General features: G+C 40.0%; 1 protein-coding gene across 1 annotated transcript in view; it reads left to right on the forward strand.

Annotated features, from left to right (window-relative positions):
* Positions 1-18,502, forward strand: part of mmut (methylmalonyl CoA mutase) — a 42,613-nt gene that overhangs the window by 8,973 nt on the left and 15,138 nt on the right. The window contains exons 6-8 of the mRNA XM_069886692.1: positions 3,896-4,007; positions 9,950-10,065; positions 13,678-13,793. Coding sequence (XP_069742793.1) covers positions 3,896-4,007; positions 9,950-10,065; positions 13,678-13,793 — 344 coding nt within the window. The remainder of the gene's footprint in view (positions 1-3,895; positions 4,008-9,949; positions 10,066-13,677; positions 13,794-18,502) is intronic.

The raw sequence follows: 18,502 nt of genomic DNA on the forward strand, positions 1-18,502 counted from the left end.
CAAAGTAAATAGAGTAAACACAACACACTGGATTTAAAAAAAAACTGGAAGTGGTTCAGTTTTGTTTATTAGTTTGAGTCATGTGAAAATATTGAATAAATGATCGCCAGTTTTTTTTCAGAAGTTAAACATAGTATTAAATGTCTGACTTCTAATTTTTTCTAAATCTAAGCATGACATAATGGAGTAAAGCCATTGAAGATGGATTACAATCTTTCTCTTTGAATAATATAGCTCTCCTTGTTAAAAAAGCTACTATCCTTTGAGTTGAAGCAGGTGCAAAGCCTGATGCCAATGCTGTGATCCCAAAAATAGCTAAGACGGTGGTTCTCAACCTTTTTCTTTCCACTCACATACCACTTTAAGTATTCCCTATGCCATCAGTGCTCTGTGATTAGTAAGGGATTGCCTAAGGTGGTATGTGGGTGGAAAGAAAAAGTTTGAAAACCACTGTTTTAATCGTACCTAATTGACTCGTGATATGCATGGTTTCATAACTCCAAAGGAAATGGGCCAATGTCAATTTTTCTCAAGCAAAATATTTCATTAATAATTAGGACTAGAGCAGTGGTTCTCAACCTTCCTTTCCTACTCAAATACCATCTTAAGCCTCCAAATGGGGAAAGGGAACTGGAAGAGCAAATGTGCAAGGAAATAGCTGAGATGTGCCAAAGAAATGGGGTGGTGTTTGTTGGGGATTTCAATTTTCCAAATGTAGATTGGGAAACACAGTCAGTAAGAAGGGCAGGATGGCTTAGAATTTATGCAATATGTTCAGGACTGCTTTTTGCAGCAGTATGTGCTCCCTACTAGAGGGGGAGCAGTGTTAGATCTGTGGTTTGGGAACGAAATAGGGCAGCTGATGGATGTGAGCATTGGGGAGAACTTAACTGATCTAGTGATCATGGGTCCATTAGCTTTAGCTTAATTATGGAAAGGGATAGGTCGGGTCCGAAGCCGAAGGTATTTGACTGGGCGAAGGCCAGATTTGAAGAAATGAGAAGGGATTTGCAGTGAGTTGTGTGGGCTGACCTTTTTGCTGGAAAAGATGTAGAGGAAAAGTGGGGGATATTTAAGGGTGAGATTTTGAGAGTACAGGATCTTTATGTTCCAGTCCGGCTGAAAGGCAAGACCAAAAGTTCAAGGGAGCTATAGGTTTCTAAAAAAATTAGGAAGTCGGTTCGGGACAATAGGGAGTCCTATGCTAAATATAAGAAACAAAAGATTGAGGAGATGTATGATCGTTACTTAGATGGTAGAAAGAATCTTAAGAGGGAAATTAGAATGGCAAAAAGAAGGTATGAGGAGTCCATAGTTAATAAGGTAAAAGTGAATCCTAAGGGTCTTTACAGATACAAGAACAGTAAAAGGAGGGTGAAGGATAGAGTAGGTCCACTGGATGATGGGACGGGTGGACTATGTGAGGAACCTTATGAGATGGGGGAGATAATGAACAATTTCTTCTCCTCTGTATTCATGAAGGAAAGGGACATTGGGCTATATGAGTTAAGACAGGCAAATGGCTTAGTTATGGAAAGGATAGGGATTAGTAAAGTGAGGGTTTTGGAGCTTCTTGGGTCAATAAAGGCGGATAAGTCTCCTGGTCCTGATGGGATTCTTTCCAGGACATTAAAGGAGGCCAGGGAGCAAATAGAGGAAGCTGACTGATTTTTCAACGATCACTGGAGGAGGGTGTGGTGCCACAGTATTGGAGGGTTGCAAATGTAGTTCCGTTGTTTAAAAAAGGCATAAGGTGCAGGCCAAGTAATTAGCCAGTAAGTTTGACTTCAGTGATGGGGAAAATTATGGAGGGTATTCTTCAAGATAGTATATACGCCTATCTGGATAGGCAGGGATTGATTAGGGGCATCCAGCATGGGTTTGTGAAGGGAAAGTCATGTTTGATAAAGCTTGTTGAGTTTTTTGAGGAGATGACAAGAAAAGTGGATGAAGGTAGGGCAGTTGATGTGATCTATTTGGATTTTAGCAAGGCTTTTGATAAGGTTCCACATGTAAGGTTAGTAAGGAAGGTTCAGTCACTAGGGATTAATAGAGAGATAGTGAGATGGGTTCAGAGGTGGCTGGAAGATAGACAGCAGAGAGTCATGGTGGACAACTGTCTGTCAGGATGGAAGCCTGTGACAACTGGGGTGCCTCAGGGATCGGTGCTGGGTCCCTTGTTTTTTATCATTTATATTAATGATTTGGAGGAGGGTGTGGTTAACTGGGTAAGCAAATATGCAGATGATACGAAAATAGTGGGAGTGATGGATAGTGAGGAAGGTTTTCTTAGATTACAGAAGGATTTGGTTTGTTTGGAAAAGTGGGCTGAAAGTTGGTAGATGGAATTTAATGTACACAAGTGTGAGATCCTGCATTTCAGAAAAAATAACCAAAATAAGACCTAGTTAAGGAGAGGGCATTGAGGTATGCAGAGGGACCTTGGGACTATGGTACAGAGTTAATTGAAGGTGGATTCCCATGTAGTTAGGGTGGTTAAGAAGGCATATGGTATGCTGCCTTTATAAATCTTAGTATAGAGTATAGGAGCTGGGAAGTGATGCTACGGCTGTTTAAGGCATTGATGAGGCCAGGTTTGGAGTATTATGTTCAGTTTTGGTCTCCAAATTATAGAAAGGATATGGATAAGGTGGAGAGGATGCAGAGAAGATTTACAAGGATGTTGCCTGGCTTACAGCATCTAGAGTACGGAGAAAGATTAAGAAGACTGGGACTTTATTCATTGGAACGTAGACGGCTGATAGAGGTATTTAAAATTTAAAATTATGAAGGGAATAGATAGACTAGTCATCAATAGACTCTTTCCCCTAAGGACAGGGGAGGTTGGAACAAGAGGGCATAAGTTAAGGGTAAGGGGAAAAAACTTTAGGAGAAATGTTAAGAGGATGCTTTTTCACTCAGAGAGTGGTGGCAGAATGGAATGATCTTCCAGAGAGATAGTTGCGGCAGGGTCCCTTGTGTCATTTAAGAGAAGGTTGGATGTGTACATGGAGGTGAGGGGGTTGGAGGGTTGTGGGTGGAGAGCTGGAGGACGGAACTAGTGGAGTTTTTCAAGTGAACCAGCGCGGACTTGAAGGGCCGGCATGAACTGTTTCCGCACTGTAAACGATTATATGGTTAAGCAATCCCTTACTAATTGCAGAGCACCAATGGCATAGGGATTACTTAAAGTGGTAACTTTGGTTGGATATTTGATGTGGACAAGATGAATCAAAAGCATTGGAATGGTTCAGAGGTTTTTACTGAAAGAACGGATATTATACATGTGCAGAATTTTATCAATCAATCATGTGTGTTTTAAGAATGCAAGTTGAACGTCCTTGATTAACCTATACTTTATCGATTAGAAATTAATTCGCAACTGGATGGACTCACGAAATGATAATTTCCTAACATCATGGGTGTGTCATTCCTCCGTCCTCTTTTCAGCTCTCCACCTTCAGCTTGCTTTGGTCCTATTGGACCAATTTTGCTTCAAGAAAAATTTTAAACATTAAAAATATTTAATGCCTCTGTTCCCTCCACCTCCTGAGCTAATATTTGATTTTTTTTTAAATTAAATAAGCTTCATACAAGCCTGCTTTCTAGTTATATTGTATGGAATTGTTCCTTTGTCATCTCTGATTTAATTATTATATTTTGATTCATTTCTTTATGGTTTTGCTTTCCAACCTGCTAAAGATGACTCAGCTCCAGTCTGATTTTTTTAAAATCTAGGAGTACTTTATTCTTTATGTCCTTAATGACATTATTTTACTGTTTCCCTTCCTAATTGCTCATTTATCCTTTTGAAACACAATAAAATCCAGTGTTACACTATGAAAGTATTGTTTACAGACACCTAGTCTAACATTACAAATGTGTTTAATTGTAGCTTATTAATGAGATTGAAGAAATGGGTGGTATGGCTAAAGCAGTAGCTGACGGAACACCAAAACTTCGTATTGAAGAGTGTGCAGCCAGAAACCAAGCAAGGATTGACTCTGGTAAATAAAGTGAATTAAAAAAAAAAATCTTTTATTTGGTGCTGAAAGAGAAGTAGTAGATGAAAGGCCTAATAAAAATGTGTTTTATTTTTCAATTTGTTACATTTAGAATTTTTATTCAAAGAAAATGTCTTTTTGGTGCCAATTTCGTTTACATAAAATCTGTTCACTTTCCAGAAGGAACATTTTAATACAGTGCCTCTTGTCATTTAAGTTGTATTTAATACTATTTTTGATTGTATCTTTTTGTTAACGAATCCAAGGTCTAATGTTTACAATAGGAATTATTTGTTCTACACAAACATGGCTACAGTCATCTAATGTATTCAATTAAATACACATTTCACTGTGGAATTTCATGAAGGGTGATAATGCATCATTCATTTTTTAACATCAGTTATGTTTGACACCAGAGAAGTTGAAAAGATATGGTTTTATGGATTCAGATTTATATTTTCAGTGCGGAATACAAAAAGGGTCTTTCTTACATTCTGTTTTGTCATATGAAAAGGTGCAAAATTTTTGGCTAAAAGTTAGACAATTTTTAGAACATTTATGTAATATTCAGTTATTATTTGATCCTTTATTAGTTTTATTAGGATTTATGATGAACTTAAAGGGATAAATTTTGGATAAATTTCAAATTGCTTTTATTCGTTTAGCCTTAGCTGTAGCAAGAAAATGTATAACATGGAAGGATGACGTAGAGATAAGTATTCAAAGATGGCATAATGAATTGAAATCGTGTAGTTGTTTAAAAAAAACATATAGTTTACATAATTTTTTTTACTAAAATGTGGGATTCATGTTGAAAATGTATGGATCTTAGTATATGTTAATTAATATGTTAATTATTTTTTTTATACTGAGGCACTTTATTTTTGTAAAAGGCTCCATTATGTAGAAGTAGGGGTAGTTTGGGTTTTTTTAAGGGGGGTGGAGGGGTTGGGGGAGGGATGGAGGGGTGGGTTGTTTATTAATTTACTAATTTATGATTTTTGTGTTATACTAATATATTTTTGTAACAGGGTTTTTTGTATTTTTTAATAGTTTTGTGTGAATACATAAAAATAGTTCTATGTAAGATGTTCAGTTTGTGATAATGCCTCTCATTTGCAGTTAAGTGTTTACTTTGTTTTCTGAGACTCAAAATATTATTATAAATTTTGTTAAAAATATCATAAAACTATGCAAATTGCATGGAATGACATTTCATTCAACCTGAGTTTGCTGATGTCAGATTTATTGTCACAGTACATGCTTGGCATCACACACAATGCTGAGCTTTTTTCTGTGGTCAAGGCAGAATTACCACTTATTGGTACTGTAGTGCAAAACAAAAACTGTACACAACAAATAAAGATCTGTAAACACAATGAATTTAAATAAACTGTGGAATACAGAGAGAACAAAGGAAATCAATAAAGTGCACATGCAAGAGTCCTTAAATGAGTCCCTGATTGAGTTTATTGTCGAGGAGTCTGATGAAAGAAGGGAAGCAACCGTTCCTGCATCTGATGGTGCAAGTCTTGAGGCACATGTACCTCTTTCCTGATGGCAGCAGTGAGAACAGAGTGTGCTGGGTGGTGTGGATCCTTGATGATTGCTGTTGCTCTCTGACGGCAACATTCCCTAAAGATGTTCTTGATAGTGTGGGGAGGGTTTTGCCTGTGATGTCCACCACCTTTTGGAGGGCTTTTGGTGTCCCCATACCAGGCCATGATGCAGTCAGTTAGCACACTTTCCACCATACATCTATAGAAATTTGCCAGGGTGTCATACCAAACCTCTGCAAACTCCTGAGGAAGTAGAGGCGCTGATGTGCTTTCTTCACGATGCCATTTGTGTGTTGAGGCCAGGAAAGATCCTCCAAGATAGTGACTCCTAAGAACTTAAATGTGCTCACCCTCTCCACCTCTGGTCCCCCAATGATCACTGGATTATCAGCTCCTTGGTTTTGATGACATTGAGCGCAAGGTTGTTGTTGGTTCACCATTCAGCTAAATTTTCAATCTCCCTCCTATATACTGACTCATCACCTTTCTTTATACAACCCACTACTGTGGCAGCTTCAGCAAATTTGTAGAAGGTGTCATATTGTACTCAGTCATAGGTGTTCATTGAGTAGAGCAGGGGGCTAAGAACGTAGCCCTGTGGTGCTTCAGTACTGATGGAGATTGTGGAGGAGATGTTCTTGTGTGAATCAGGCCAATTTAGGGCAGGTAGAGTTGGATCATGATGTGCTCAATTTACTTGGCTTATACATAATAGGAAGCTTTTGTATTTGTCATAAATTGTGTTGCACCAATGTTGCTTTCAACTCTTTGGATGTCTGGGAACAACTGGCAACCTTCCTTTCATTGTTTAGCAAGTCTCTAGTTCACTAATTTCTCTATGATCATGAATAATGTAATTAAACTTGACATCAAAACTTTTATTTTGGTTTCGAGCAACTTAAAAAGAGACAGCATCCTGCTGCATGGGTGGTAGTGTGAGTCGTGATCAGAATGGAGAGACTTTTGCAGAGATAGACAGGCTAAATGACTGGCAGTAAAAACAGTAACTGGATAAACTTAGGAAGTCGGGGAGCACCTGAAGCTAGAGAAAGGGTTAATGTTTCACATTCCAGTGAAAGGTCATCAATCTGGAATATTAACTCTTTCTCTTTTCACAGATACTGCCTGATCTGTCTGCAGCATTTTTTGTTTTTATTTCAAGTTTCCAGCATTTGCAATCTTTATTTTTCAGTGAATGGTAGATAGAATGGAATGTGAAATTAATCTAGTTTGGCAGAATCGACATATTGTAAATGGTGAAGTATTGAAAGGTGTTGTACGTGTATTGCTGGAACAAGAACAGTTAATAACTAGGAAGACAAATAGCATATTGGCCTTGACTGCAAGAGAATTTTAGATATTACTGGAATTGTATGGCACCTGTGGAAGACCACATCTGGAATACTGTTTTTAGGTCTGATCTCCCTAACTAATAAAACAGTGTTGAGAGGCCAATAAAGGTTCACTAGCTTGATTTCTGGGTGAGCACATAAAATTCCAAAAGGACTTAAAGGTAGATTCAGGATTGATGTGTCCCTTGGTATAGTTGTTTAGAACTTCGGTCATAATATCATGAAAAAGGGTCAGCAATTTCAGACTGGGGCAAAAAGGAAGTTTTTCACCCAGATGGTAATGCATCTTCGGAATTATTTACCCAAGAACATTTGGTCATGGAATATATATATTTTTGGATATGAATGGAAGAAAGAGATCTGCAATTAATATAGGGAAATGAATTAACTAAAGTACAAAATTAATCAAAATCATTTTGAAAAGCCAAACAAGCATGAGTTCAGAGATCTATGCTTATTAAATCTTGTACTTCAAAGCATGTCAATATAATGTTGGTCAAGGATAATTAAATAGAATCATTTCTATAACAAGTCATCAGAGTGAATTTCAAACATCTGTCATTTACATCAGTTGGCTGTTCACATTCAATCTTTAGTTGTAATTCTTAGTCAGAACATCATTCAAGAGGGTGAACCCTTGCAAGGCATCTGGCACTAATGGCGTACCTGTCAAGTTGGAGTGCTCAATCATTTTCAATCTCTTGCTGCTGGAGTCAGAGGTTCCAACCTGCTTCAAAATGGCATCAATCATCCTGATGCCCAAGAAGAAAAAATGAGCTGCCTCATTGACTATTGCCCAGTAGTATTAACATATTCTCTAGTGAAATGCTTTGAGAGGTTGGACATGGCCAGAATGAAAATATACCCAAGTAAAGGACAGGACCCACTGCAATTTGCCTACCATCACAATTGCTCCATAGCAGATGCAATATCACTGGCTCTCTACTCAGCTCTGGATCACCTAGAAAACAGCAACTCGTACATACAGCTGCTTTACATTGACTACAGTTCAGCCTTCAACACCATCATTACCTCCACTGGTCAACAAGCTCCAAAGCCTCGGCCTCTGCAACTAGATCCTTTGCTCCCTCATCAGAAAACCACAGTTAGTATGAATTGGAAATATCTCTTCCTCACTGTCTATCAACACAGATGCACCTTGAGGATGGATGCTTAGCCCACTGCATAACTCACTCTACACCCATGACTGTGGTTAGGCACAATTCAAATGCTATCTACAAATTTGCAGACAACACCACAATTATTAGTGGGATTACAGACGGCAATGAGGAAGAATACAGCAGTGAGATAGATTAGCTAGTTGAGCGATGTCACAAGAACAACCTTGCACTCAACATTACCAAATCCATGGAGATGATTGTGGACTTGAGGAGGAAATCAGGAGAATGTGAACCAGCCCTCATCGAGGGGTCAGCAGTGAAGAGGGTCAAGAACTTCAAATTTATGGGTGTCAGCTTTTCCGAGGATATGATCTGGACCCTCCATGTCGATGCAATGACGAAGAAGATCAAAGAAAAGTTTAAAAAGGAACTTTGCAGTGTTGGGTGCAGAAGAATTCTTGCATGAACAAAAGAGTGATGGGCAATCTCTTTCTGCACATTTAAAAGGATAAAAGAAAATGGTAGGAATGTGTCCATTTGTGTATTATAAGCAATCTAGATTTGGTGTATGCTTCCAATTCTGGCCTCTTGCATGTTGCCAGACTTAATTAGTCTTCTACTACCTTGAAAAGCTCTTGATTCTCACACTAAATATCTTTGCCACAGTACTACTCTTTCCTCAAAGCCTACCTATTTGTGCAAGTGTTTGGTCATGCAATGCAGCTCAACTTTCAACTTTCATCAAGGTATCTATGATGACCTGGAGAATTGTGCCATGTTAAAGATGCTATATTAATGCAAATTGTTGAAAATACTTTGTAAATACTTTTCAGATAAGTTGACCCACACATCATAATGTCATTTACCACTATTAATTGAGTTAGTTAGCTTGTAAAACCATTACAAAGATAGTCCAGAGATAAGGAATGGATTAATTTGTTGGTGTGGTAAATAAAACCTTTAAAAATTGTACATAATCCTCTGTTTGTGAGCCATCCATTTTTAAACTCGTCCGAAAATTAGTTGCTTTTTGTTAATAAATGAAAATGCTAATGGTCAGTGGAAGGTTGTCATATGTGAATTGCAGAGAATTACGTGGCCTCCCTGTCTAGAACATTGTGGATTACGGAGGATCACGTTACCTTTCTGTCTGAACCTAGTCGGAAGTCGCATCACCTGCCCATCAAGCTTGGACTCTGGCCACCCATTAGTGCACACCTTACCGTTGGCTCATTTAAATGACTCAAATGCCAAGCTCAGAACAGTATAAATTGCAACACATAGGACAGTTCTCGATATTTGCTCCTTGGTCCTAACTACGAACACTACTCTAGCCAGGTCACTTATCTGTGGACATCGTTGGAGGAGTCGTTAGTAAGGTGTGCACTTCACTTAGAGCAGGACTGTAGTATTGTTTGGCAGTGCTTGGCATTGAGCGGTGCCCCTGTTGATACAGGGAATGGGGGTGGGGGGGTGGGTGGTTGGATATAAAAATACAGGAGAGTGTGGTAAGGTAAGCAGCCACTGTTATCGAGGATCCTTGTGTCTGATGTACCTGCATACACCTGTCTTCTATGTGTACTCTGTAGAAGATAGACGGCCACTGATATCAGAATCCAACCTGGGTTTAATGTGAATGTCTATATACTGTAGCTAGTAAGTATTAAGTACCATTTGACATCTTCCCATTTGCTTCCCATGAGTACAATAAAGTAATTTTTATGACACATGTCCAGACTAGTCTCTCTGTGAACCCATGAAACCTGATACATTCCCAACACAACAAAGGTATTGTAAACTTCAAGTTTAAGAACCTGCTACAATATAAATAAATTTGAAATTGAGATTTAGACATGAAATCCCATAGTATTCTCGAGCATTAATTTATATGTTGCCTCTTTCTGTTTTCATAGGTGCTGAAGTAATTGTAGGAGTAAACAAATACCGTTTGGAGAAAGAAGAACCCATTGAAGTGTTAGTTATCGACAATACTGCAGTGCGTGACCAACAGATTGCAAAACTAGGAAAGGTAAGTAAGCTGTTTTCAAAGCTGTTATGCTAACCCTCAGAAATAGCAGCTTACTACTACATTATGGATAAAGGATGCACTTCAAGTCATGAAGTTCTATGGGAAATTGCTTATGTTGTCATAGAGGTTTGCTATCTGTTTAGGTGTTCCTTTCTGTTTATCTATAGGAAAGTATAATACTTTTCTAATATTTGTATATGCAGAAGGAGCATCAAACTGTTGACATCAGGAAAATTGGAAACAAATTAAATTGATAAAATATTCTAAGTTATGATACTTTGCAGTGGGTTTAGAGATTAATGCTGCATATATTGTGCTGCTAAACAATTTAATTTTTGTAGTTTTGCTTTGAAGGTGCATTTGTTGACATGGAGAGTAGGTTATGTCTTTAGACTGACCATTTGAGTCTCAGGAGCCCAATTTGCTTCATTTTAAGATGTTGGTGCTGGAGATTAATGGCAATAATGAAAATCTGGTCTGAGAATTTTAAACATTTTGTTAATGCATTTCAATTTTTAAAAAAAATTATGGTAGCATGGTTGAAGCTACTGTGATGGCAGCAGGAGTGGAAACAATGCTATCCTATGGGGTCCTACCTTGCAGTCCTACTGCTGATGGCTCTGTAGAGGCTTTAAGCAGCCTGTTAAAGGAACTGACAGTGGTTTATTTAAAATTCTGCGACCATTGGGTCCGACGTCACCCTTTGTGTGTTAAGTAGCAATCACAATGGGTTGCAGACTCCAAGGGAGCAACGGTCTGGCACAGGGCACCAGTAGTGGGGAAAATACTCGCCATTGAGAAGGAGAAACAGTGGAGATAGCCTAAGGATGATGACTATAGTGGTGGACCAAGTGAGGGGCTGTGTGGCTGGAGGACACACATAGGCAGTGAGCTGCTGCCATCTTGAAGTCAAAGAACTCACACTAGGCAGACTTCATGACAGACCGAAATCAATTTTGTGTAATATTACATTTGTTTTATTACATGATAGTAAATAGTATCTGATCTGAATTGTAGAGGTTTTAACTCTTACATTGCAACTGAAATAAATTTCCATTCAATTTTAAATTTTAGATGTTTAGTTTATGGAAGTTTGAATTATAACTTCATATTTTTGTAAATATTTGGATTTGAATTATCTCAGAAGTTTCACATGATCAATTACTTTTTAAAAGTTACCATGGAATCTATTTTCAATGTTTTGGAATAATGCAATCCAGGAGGATGGGAGGTGGGGGAGAAAGTCACGTTTAAAAATTATTTCATCTCATTTCTATTTCTTTTGTCATTTTTATGAATTTAGTTACTGGTTGGTTCTGTCAAAATCAGTGTTATTTTTGAGTAACTATTATACCTAGCTTTAACCTGGATGAAAACAATTAGTTCTTTGAGGGGAGCAGGTGCAAGGCAGTGACCATAAACTAGATCAGCTGTAGATGTTGAAGCTTCCAATCTAATTGCTGCTACCTGTCTTGGCTGGTGGACACAATCTCCAAACAACAACTTCAATTGGATTAGTGCCATTTGATTAAAGAATTAAGAGCATCTTGCTTAACAAGTACCTTTGGTTAAGACTTTGCAAACTTGTGCTCCTTGAGATGAAATGTGTGTGACAGTATCTTGTAATGATATAGAATATACACATTCATGTTATTCACATTGTTAAATTGTTTGCTAGTGAGTGTAAAATCATGAGTGTTCTAGTGCCTACCCTTCCTCCCTCCCTCCTGTAAATTTGTTACACTTGCAAAGCAACCAATTGGTGATTCACACATATGCAATTCCTATGGAAGTATAGTGGAGGTGCTCTCCATTGCAGGCAAAATCTTCGCTAGGATTCTCCTAAATCGAATAATACCTAGTGTCGCCGAGAATGTTCTCCCAGAATCACAGTGTGGCTTTCGCGCAAACAGAGGAACTACTGACATGGTCTTTGCCCTCAGACAGCTCCAAGAAAAGTGCAGAGAACAAAACAAAGGACTCTACATCACCTTTGTTGACCTCACCAAAGCCTTCGACACCGTGAGCAGGAAAGGGCTTTGGCAAATACTAGAGGGCCTCGGATGCCCCCCAAAGTTCCTCAACATGCTTATCCAACTGCACGAAAACCAACAAGGTCGGGTCAGATACAGCAATGAGCTCTCTGAATCCTTCTCCATTAACAATGGCGTGAAGCAAGGCTGCGTTCTCGCACCAACCCTCTTTTCAATCTTCTTCAGCATGATGCTGAACCAAGCCATGAAAGACCTCAACAATGAAGACGCTGTTTACATCCGGTACCGCACGGATGGCAGTCTCTTCAATCTGAGGCGCCTGCAAGCTCACACCAAGACACAAGAGCAACTTGTCCTTGAACTACTCTTTGCAGACGATGCCACTTTAGTTGCCCATTCAGAGCCAGCTCTTCAGCGCTTGATGTCCTGTTTTGCAGACACTGCCAAAATGTTTGGCCTGGAAGTGAGCCTGAAGAAAACTGAGGTCCTCCATCAGCCAGCTCCCCACCATGACTACCAGTCCCCCACATCTCCATCGGGCAAACAAAACTCAAAACGGTCAACCAGTTTACCTATCTCGGCTGCACCATTTCATCAGATGCAAGGATCGACAACAAGATAGACAACAGACTCGCCAAGGCAAATAGCGCCTTTGGAAGACTACACAAAAGAGTCTGGAAAACAACCAACTAAAAAACCTCACAAAGATAAGCGTATACAGAGCCGTTGTCATACCCACACTCCTGTTCGGCTCCGAATCATGGGTCCTCTACCGGCATCACCTACAGCTCCTAGAACGCTTCCACCAGTGTTGTCTCCGCTCCATCCTCAACATTCATTGGAGCGACTTCATCCCTAACATCGAAGTACTCGAGATGGCAGAGGCCGACAGCATCAAATCCATGCTGCTGAAGATCCAACTGCGCTGGGTAGGTCATGTCTCCAGAATGGAGGACCATCGCCTTCCCAAGATCGTGTTATATGGCGAGCTCTCCACTGGCCATCGTGTCAGAGGTGCACCAAAGAGGAGGTACAAGGACTGCCTAAAGAAATCTCTTGGTGACTGCCACATTGACCACTGCCAGTGGGCTGATATCGCCTCAAACCGTGCATCTTGGCGCCTCACAGTTCGGCGGGCAGCAACCTCCTTTGAAGAAGACCGCAGAGCCCACCTCACTGACAAAAGACAAAGGAGGAAAAACCCAACACCCAACCCCAACCAACCAATTTTCCCCTGCAACCGCGTCTGCCTGTCCCGCATCGGACTTGTCAGCCACAAACGAGCCTGCAGCTGATGTGGACATTTACCCCTCCATAAATCTTCGTCCGCGAAGCCAAGCCAAAGATAGTGGAGGTGACCTCTAACTATGATCTTATCTGAAGAACAAGAGATTTTCTTTCAAGGTTCCAGCAAGTGATATAGCTTCTGTGGAAATTTTACCTCTTATTTTCTTTAAGTAAATTTGTGTTTGCCAAAGACTGAATAAACTACATTTGTTGTGAGAAGAAAGCTGATGGAAGGAAAGCATTTAGATCTTAATTATTCCTTTGTAATAGATTATTGATCTGGGGTTAGGAAACCTTGCGCACAATTCAAATATTACCTTTCTTCACTCAGTTAAGAGCATCCAGAAGTCAAGTAGCAGTTGAACAGTGCCTAAGCGCTCTTACAGATTGTGCACGTTCTGGAGAGGGAAACTTGCTGGCTCTTGCAGTGGAAGCTGCTCGTAAAAGGTAAGGCATTGTTCCTTTATTCGAAAATAAACAAGTTGTCTGATAATAAACCAACTTGGCTTAATTGGCTTTGCTGATTCGTGGAATTTAAATCTATTTTTGTCTTGCAACTTTAGTTTTCACTGAATGGAATTCTTTATTCTTCATTGTCATTTTAGCTGAACAGCAAATTCTAGTGTGAATGTCACTCCTCCTCACTTGGTTCCAGAATTAACTTCTGACGTGATGAATAGGTTATGACAGGCATCATTTAATATGTGTATAGGTCCACAATGTGGACCAAAGAATGTGGAAATATCCCTATCTCTTTCAGTTAGTGACATGCACTAGTAACCCTTCATCAGATCCACCTTAGTAAGAAATATAGCTTTCCCAATTTTATCATTATAATCATCCATTCTAGGAAGGGGAAAGCATCTGTACAGAATCTAACAGTTCCATCTGTTTTAGGTACCAGAACACAAGGAGAATTCAAATTTGAGTTCGAAATTCTTAAAATACCATTTTCCAACATGTATTTCACCTCCTGATCCATTATTTTACTCTTTTCAATGTTTATTCGATAGGGGTATTGTTTTATGGGACTCGCTTCTCCTACGTCCACATCATGACAAATCACCAACATTCTTTGAAGCACATCTTGAAACAAATTTTTAATTTTACAAGTAGCTGTTTCAATTGCTCATTTTCCTGTGGCTGGAGACTATTTAGTTTATCATCCAGATTCTGCAAAATGGTTGAATTAGACAACTGAACTGGAAAAATGTTTTGTTTAAAGTGACCCTCACAAGAGTAAGTTTGTACTGTCTCATGATCCATAGATTCCTTAATCTTGTTAACAACCAATACCTTTGGGAAAGGTTGTTCCTTACTAAAACCTGAATTCTCAAAATATGGCTTCAACATATTTATGTGACAATTTCATACAGTCCTGAAAATCTAGACCTAAGTGGATTAGAGTTTGTTAGGAAAAGTATTAACACTTTATCTCCCTTCTTAAAATTCCTCATTCTAACTTTCCTATCATACCAGGTTTTCATCTTTCCTTGAGCCACCTTTCTAGACTTTCTGCATCCAGTTTTTGAATTTACAAACATAATCCAATAAATTTAACTGCACATCCTTGTTCACCCATTGTTCTTTCAATAACAGTAAAGTTCCTCTGACTTGATATCTAAACACCAGCTCAAAACGACTGAAGCCTAATAATTCCTGTATAAACTCTCTTACTGCAAACAGAAGCAAATGAACATTCTCATCCTAATCCTTGTTATCACAGCAATAGGTCTTGAGTGTCAAATGAAATCTGTCCAAGGCTCCATGAGTTTCAGGATGATATACAGATTATGTAATTTGTTTAACTCCCAATTTATAAATAATTTATTAGAAAAGTCGTGACATAAAATTACTTCCTTGATCCAATTGAATTTCCTTAGGCAATCCTACTAATGTAAAGAATTTAACCAAAGCTTTGGTTATGGATTTAGCTTTTGTGTTCCTAAGTGAAATAGGTTCTAGAAACCAAGAAACTACACATATAACAATTAACAAGTACTGATGATCAGTTTTTGCCTTAGGCAATGGACCAGCACAATCCATAATAATTCTAGAAGAGGGTTCTCCACAAACAGGTATAGGTGCAATGGTGCCTTTGGCAGCCCCTGATTAGGTTTACCCACAACCTGACAATGTGACACATCCTGCAAAAAGTTACAATGTCTCTTCTTAAACTAGGCCAATACAAGTATTTTGTTATTTTATCTACAATCTTCTTTACTCCAAAATGGCCAACCAAGGGCCAAGTTTTAAATTTCATTCGTATATGCTTAGGCCCAAGTCCAATGCCAGCTGGAGACCCTTTGGAGACTACAAACACCTCAACAATGTGATGACACCAGACTATCCCCACATCCAGGATTTTGCAGCAAAGCTCCATGGCGCACACCTGGAACTGTTCATGGACAACACCTGAAGGCCCCTCGCCTTTTTCAGCCATCGCCTGAACTGAAGTACAGAGCAGTTGAGAAAGAGCGACTAGCCCCCTTCCTTTGTGTCTGCCATTTCCACTTTATTTTAGAGGGACAACCTTTCACGGTCTGCACGGACCACAAGCCGTTGATGTTTGCATTCTCTAAATCTTCCGGCCCGTGGTCTACCTGCCAGCAGTGACACTTATCTTGCATCTCCGAGTTCACCACCTCCATCCGCCACCTCTCAGGCAAAATGAATTTTGTTACTGATGGACTTTCCAGGCCAGCGGTTCATGCCCTGTCACAAGGCATCAGGTACCACAACCTGGCTCAAGCCCCACAAAAAAATCCTGAGACCCACAGTTTCAGGACGACAATCATGATTCTGCAGCTCCAGGACATCCCTCTGGACGCCAATGGTATATGACTAATGGCGAAGAACAGTTTTCGGACGATAATGGCCTGTCTCATCCCTCCATCTGAACGACGGTGTGGATGATATCCTCCCATTTTGTCTGGCACGGGCTGAGCAAATAGTTTACAGAGTGGACAAAAACCTGCATGGATTGCCAGACTGCAAAGGTTCCAACAGTTTGATACACCAACTGGCAGGTTGCAGCACGTTCGCCTCAACATAGTAGGCCCCTTGCCAATCTCCTGGGGATCACGCTACCTACTCACAATGGTGGGCAGGTTCACTTGATGGCCAGAGGCCGTACCCATCCCGGACGCCACCACCCAAACTTGTGCCAGGGATTTCCTCTCCATCTTTGTCTCCTGTTTTGGAGTCCCCGTGCACATTACCACCGACTGGGGAGCCTAATTCACCTGTCCTGTGGGACGAGCTTTCTAAACTCCTAGGCACTCGGCTACATCGCACCGCTGCCTACCAGCCTCAGTCCAATGTCCTAGTCAAGCATTTTCATTGCCACCTTAAGTCAGCACTGATGGCATGATTTGAAAGGCTAAACTGTGAATACTAAACTCAGTATTCGCACACCACCTAAGGATGACCTCAAAACTTCCTCAGCTGAATTGGTATATGGCGAGACCCTTGAAGTCCCGGACCAGTTCCTCCCTTTGGCGCCCAGCCAAAACACTGACACCGCCATTGTACTGGAACGATTGAGTGACAAATTTGGCTCACTCATGCCATCACCACCATCACAACACTGTCAACCAACCTCCAATTACCCCACAGACATAAACTCCTGTGACTATGTTTTCGTGTGAAGGGGTGGACACAGGACACCCCTCCAGCATCCCTATGAGGGACCCTACAAGGTGCTCCAAAGAAATGCATCCACTTTCACTCTCATCATAGGGGGAAAGGAGGAACTTTTCACACTGACTGCCTCAAACCAGTCCACCTAGACTTGGCAGACCCCTTAAAGGTCCCCCCACCAGTTCGTAGAAGTCGGCCACCAAAGCAGCAGATCTTACCCACGACGCATCGTGAGATGACCGGTGCCAGTTCTGGTGGGGGGGGGGGGTTGTGTGGTCATGCACACAATTGTAGCAGCGAGCAGGCCGGTTTGTCATGCACAGTCAGTGGGTCAGACCGGAAGAGCACGTGCACACTTACGTCAACGTGATGCAAGTTCCAGAACGTGATGGATGGCCTGAGGATGGCCTTAAAGGCTGCCACATAATCTTCAAAGTAAATCAGTAGTACTAAATGAGCTCACAGCCTGTTGTCTCAGTCTTTTTGCTGCACTCGCACACAACACACCACCATATTTAAAAATTCAGTCTTATGTGCGAATGGTCATAAGTCACCTAGGTCATAAGTTGGGGACTACCTGGACATTTTTTTAAAATCTAACTGAAAGAAAAGGAAATTGACGTATTTATCATTGGGGCAGCTTGTTTGTTACATGTGGCTTTTAATTAGTTACTTAACACAAAAATGTCAATCCTCAGTTTCCACCCAAGGCCAGGGCTGGAGCATCCAGGCCATCAGGCCAAAATAATTGTTGAGGTTAGCCAATTTTTGATTTCAAGCCTCATTTAATTACTGTTGTCAACAATGGAGATTGGGTTGACTCACTGTTGCAGCTCAATGGTTATAGAAGGGTGAGATTAGCTGATTCTCACACTGATTTAACTGGGATTGGGTCTTGGAACGGGTCGTGATTTAGAGTGGCCCACAATATTGTTTGTGAGATTAGCAAAAACCATCCTGTGCCATGTGCATCCCCATAAATTTAGCCAGAAGAATGAAATTTTCGTTCTAACCATCAATGGTCTCTTACTCGCTATAGTTACTCAAATGCATTACAAAACACATCCAGATTGAAATGTATGTTTTAAGCCACTTTTTGGTTGACTAAACTGATTATCTTGCTGCAGTTCACAGCTTTCTTTCTCACCATCAACCATGCAGTCAATTTTAGTATCGTCTGAGAACTTAGTGATTGATAACAAATGCAGACCTTTCCAGTATACCTACATCCTGTAAAACAATTAAAAACTATTGAACATGGCTTTAATGTACAAGTTTAAAATGGAAAATTATTACATACTAGGAAGAAATGATGCAGAGGAGACAAATTTTTCTTTGATTTTTTGCTGGATATTTGCACTTGTCTACGGCCTTTTGATTATTTGGCAATAAATCTAGTGACCAAAGATGAGTTTCTCCTTGTGGACTTTGCAATAAATAATTAAATGATAAATAATTTGTAGTACGTTTACTCAGATTAAATCTGATTTAGCTATTGGGGATGCTAGGTTCAG

Source organism: Narcine bancroftii, chromosome 6, assembly GCF_036971445.1.
Source record: "Narcine bancroftii isolate sNarBan1 chromosome 6, sNarBan1.hap1, whole genome shotgun sequence".
NCBI lineage: Eukaryota > Metazoa > Chordata > Chondrichthyes > Torpediniformes > Narcinidae > Narcine > Narcine bancroftii.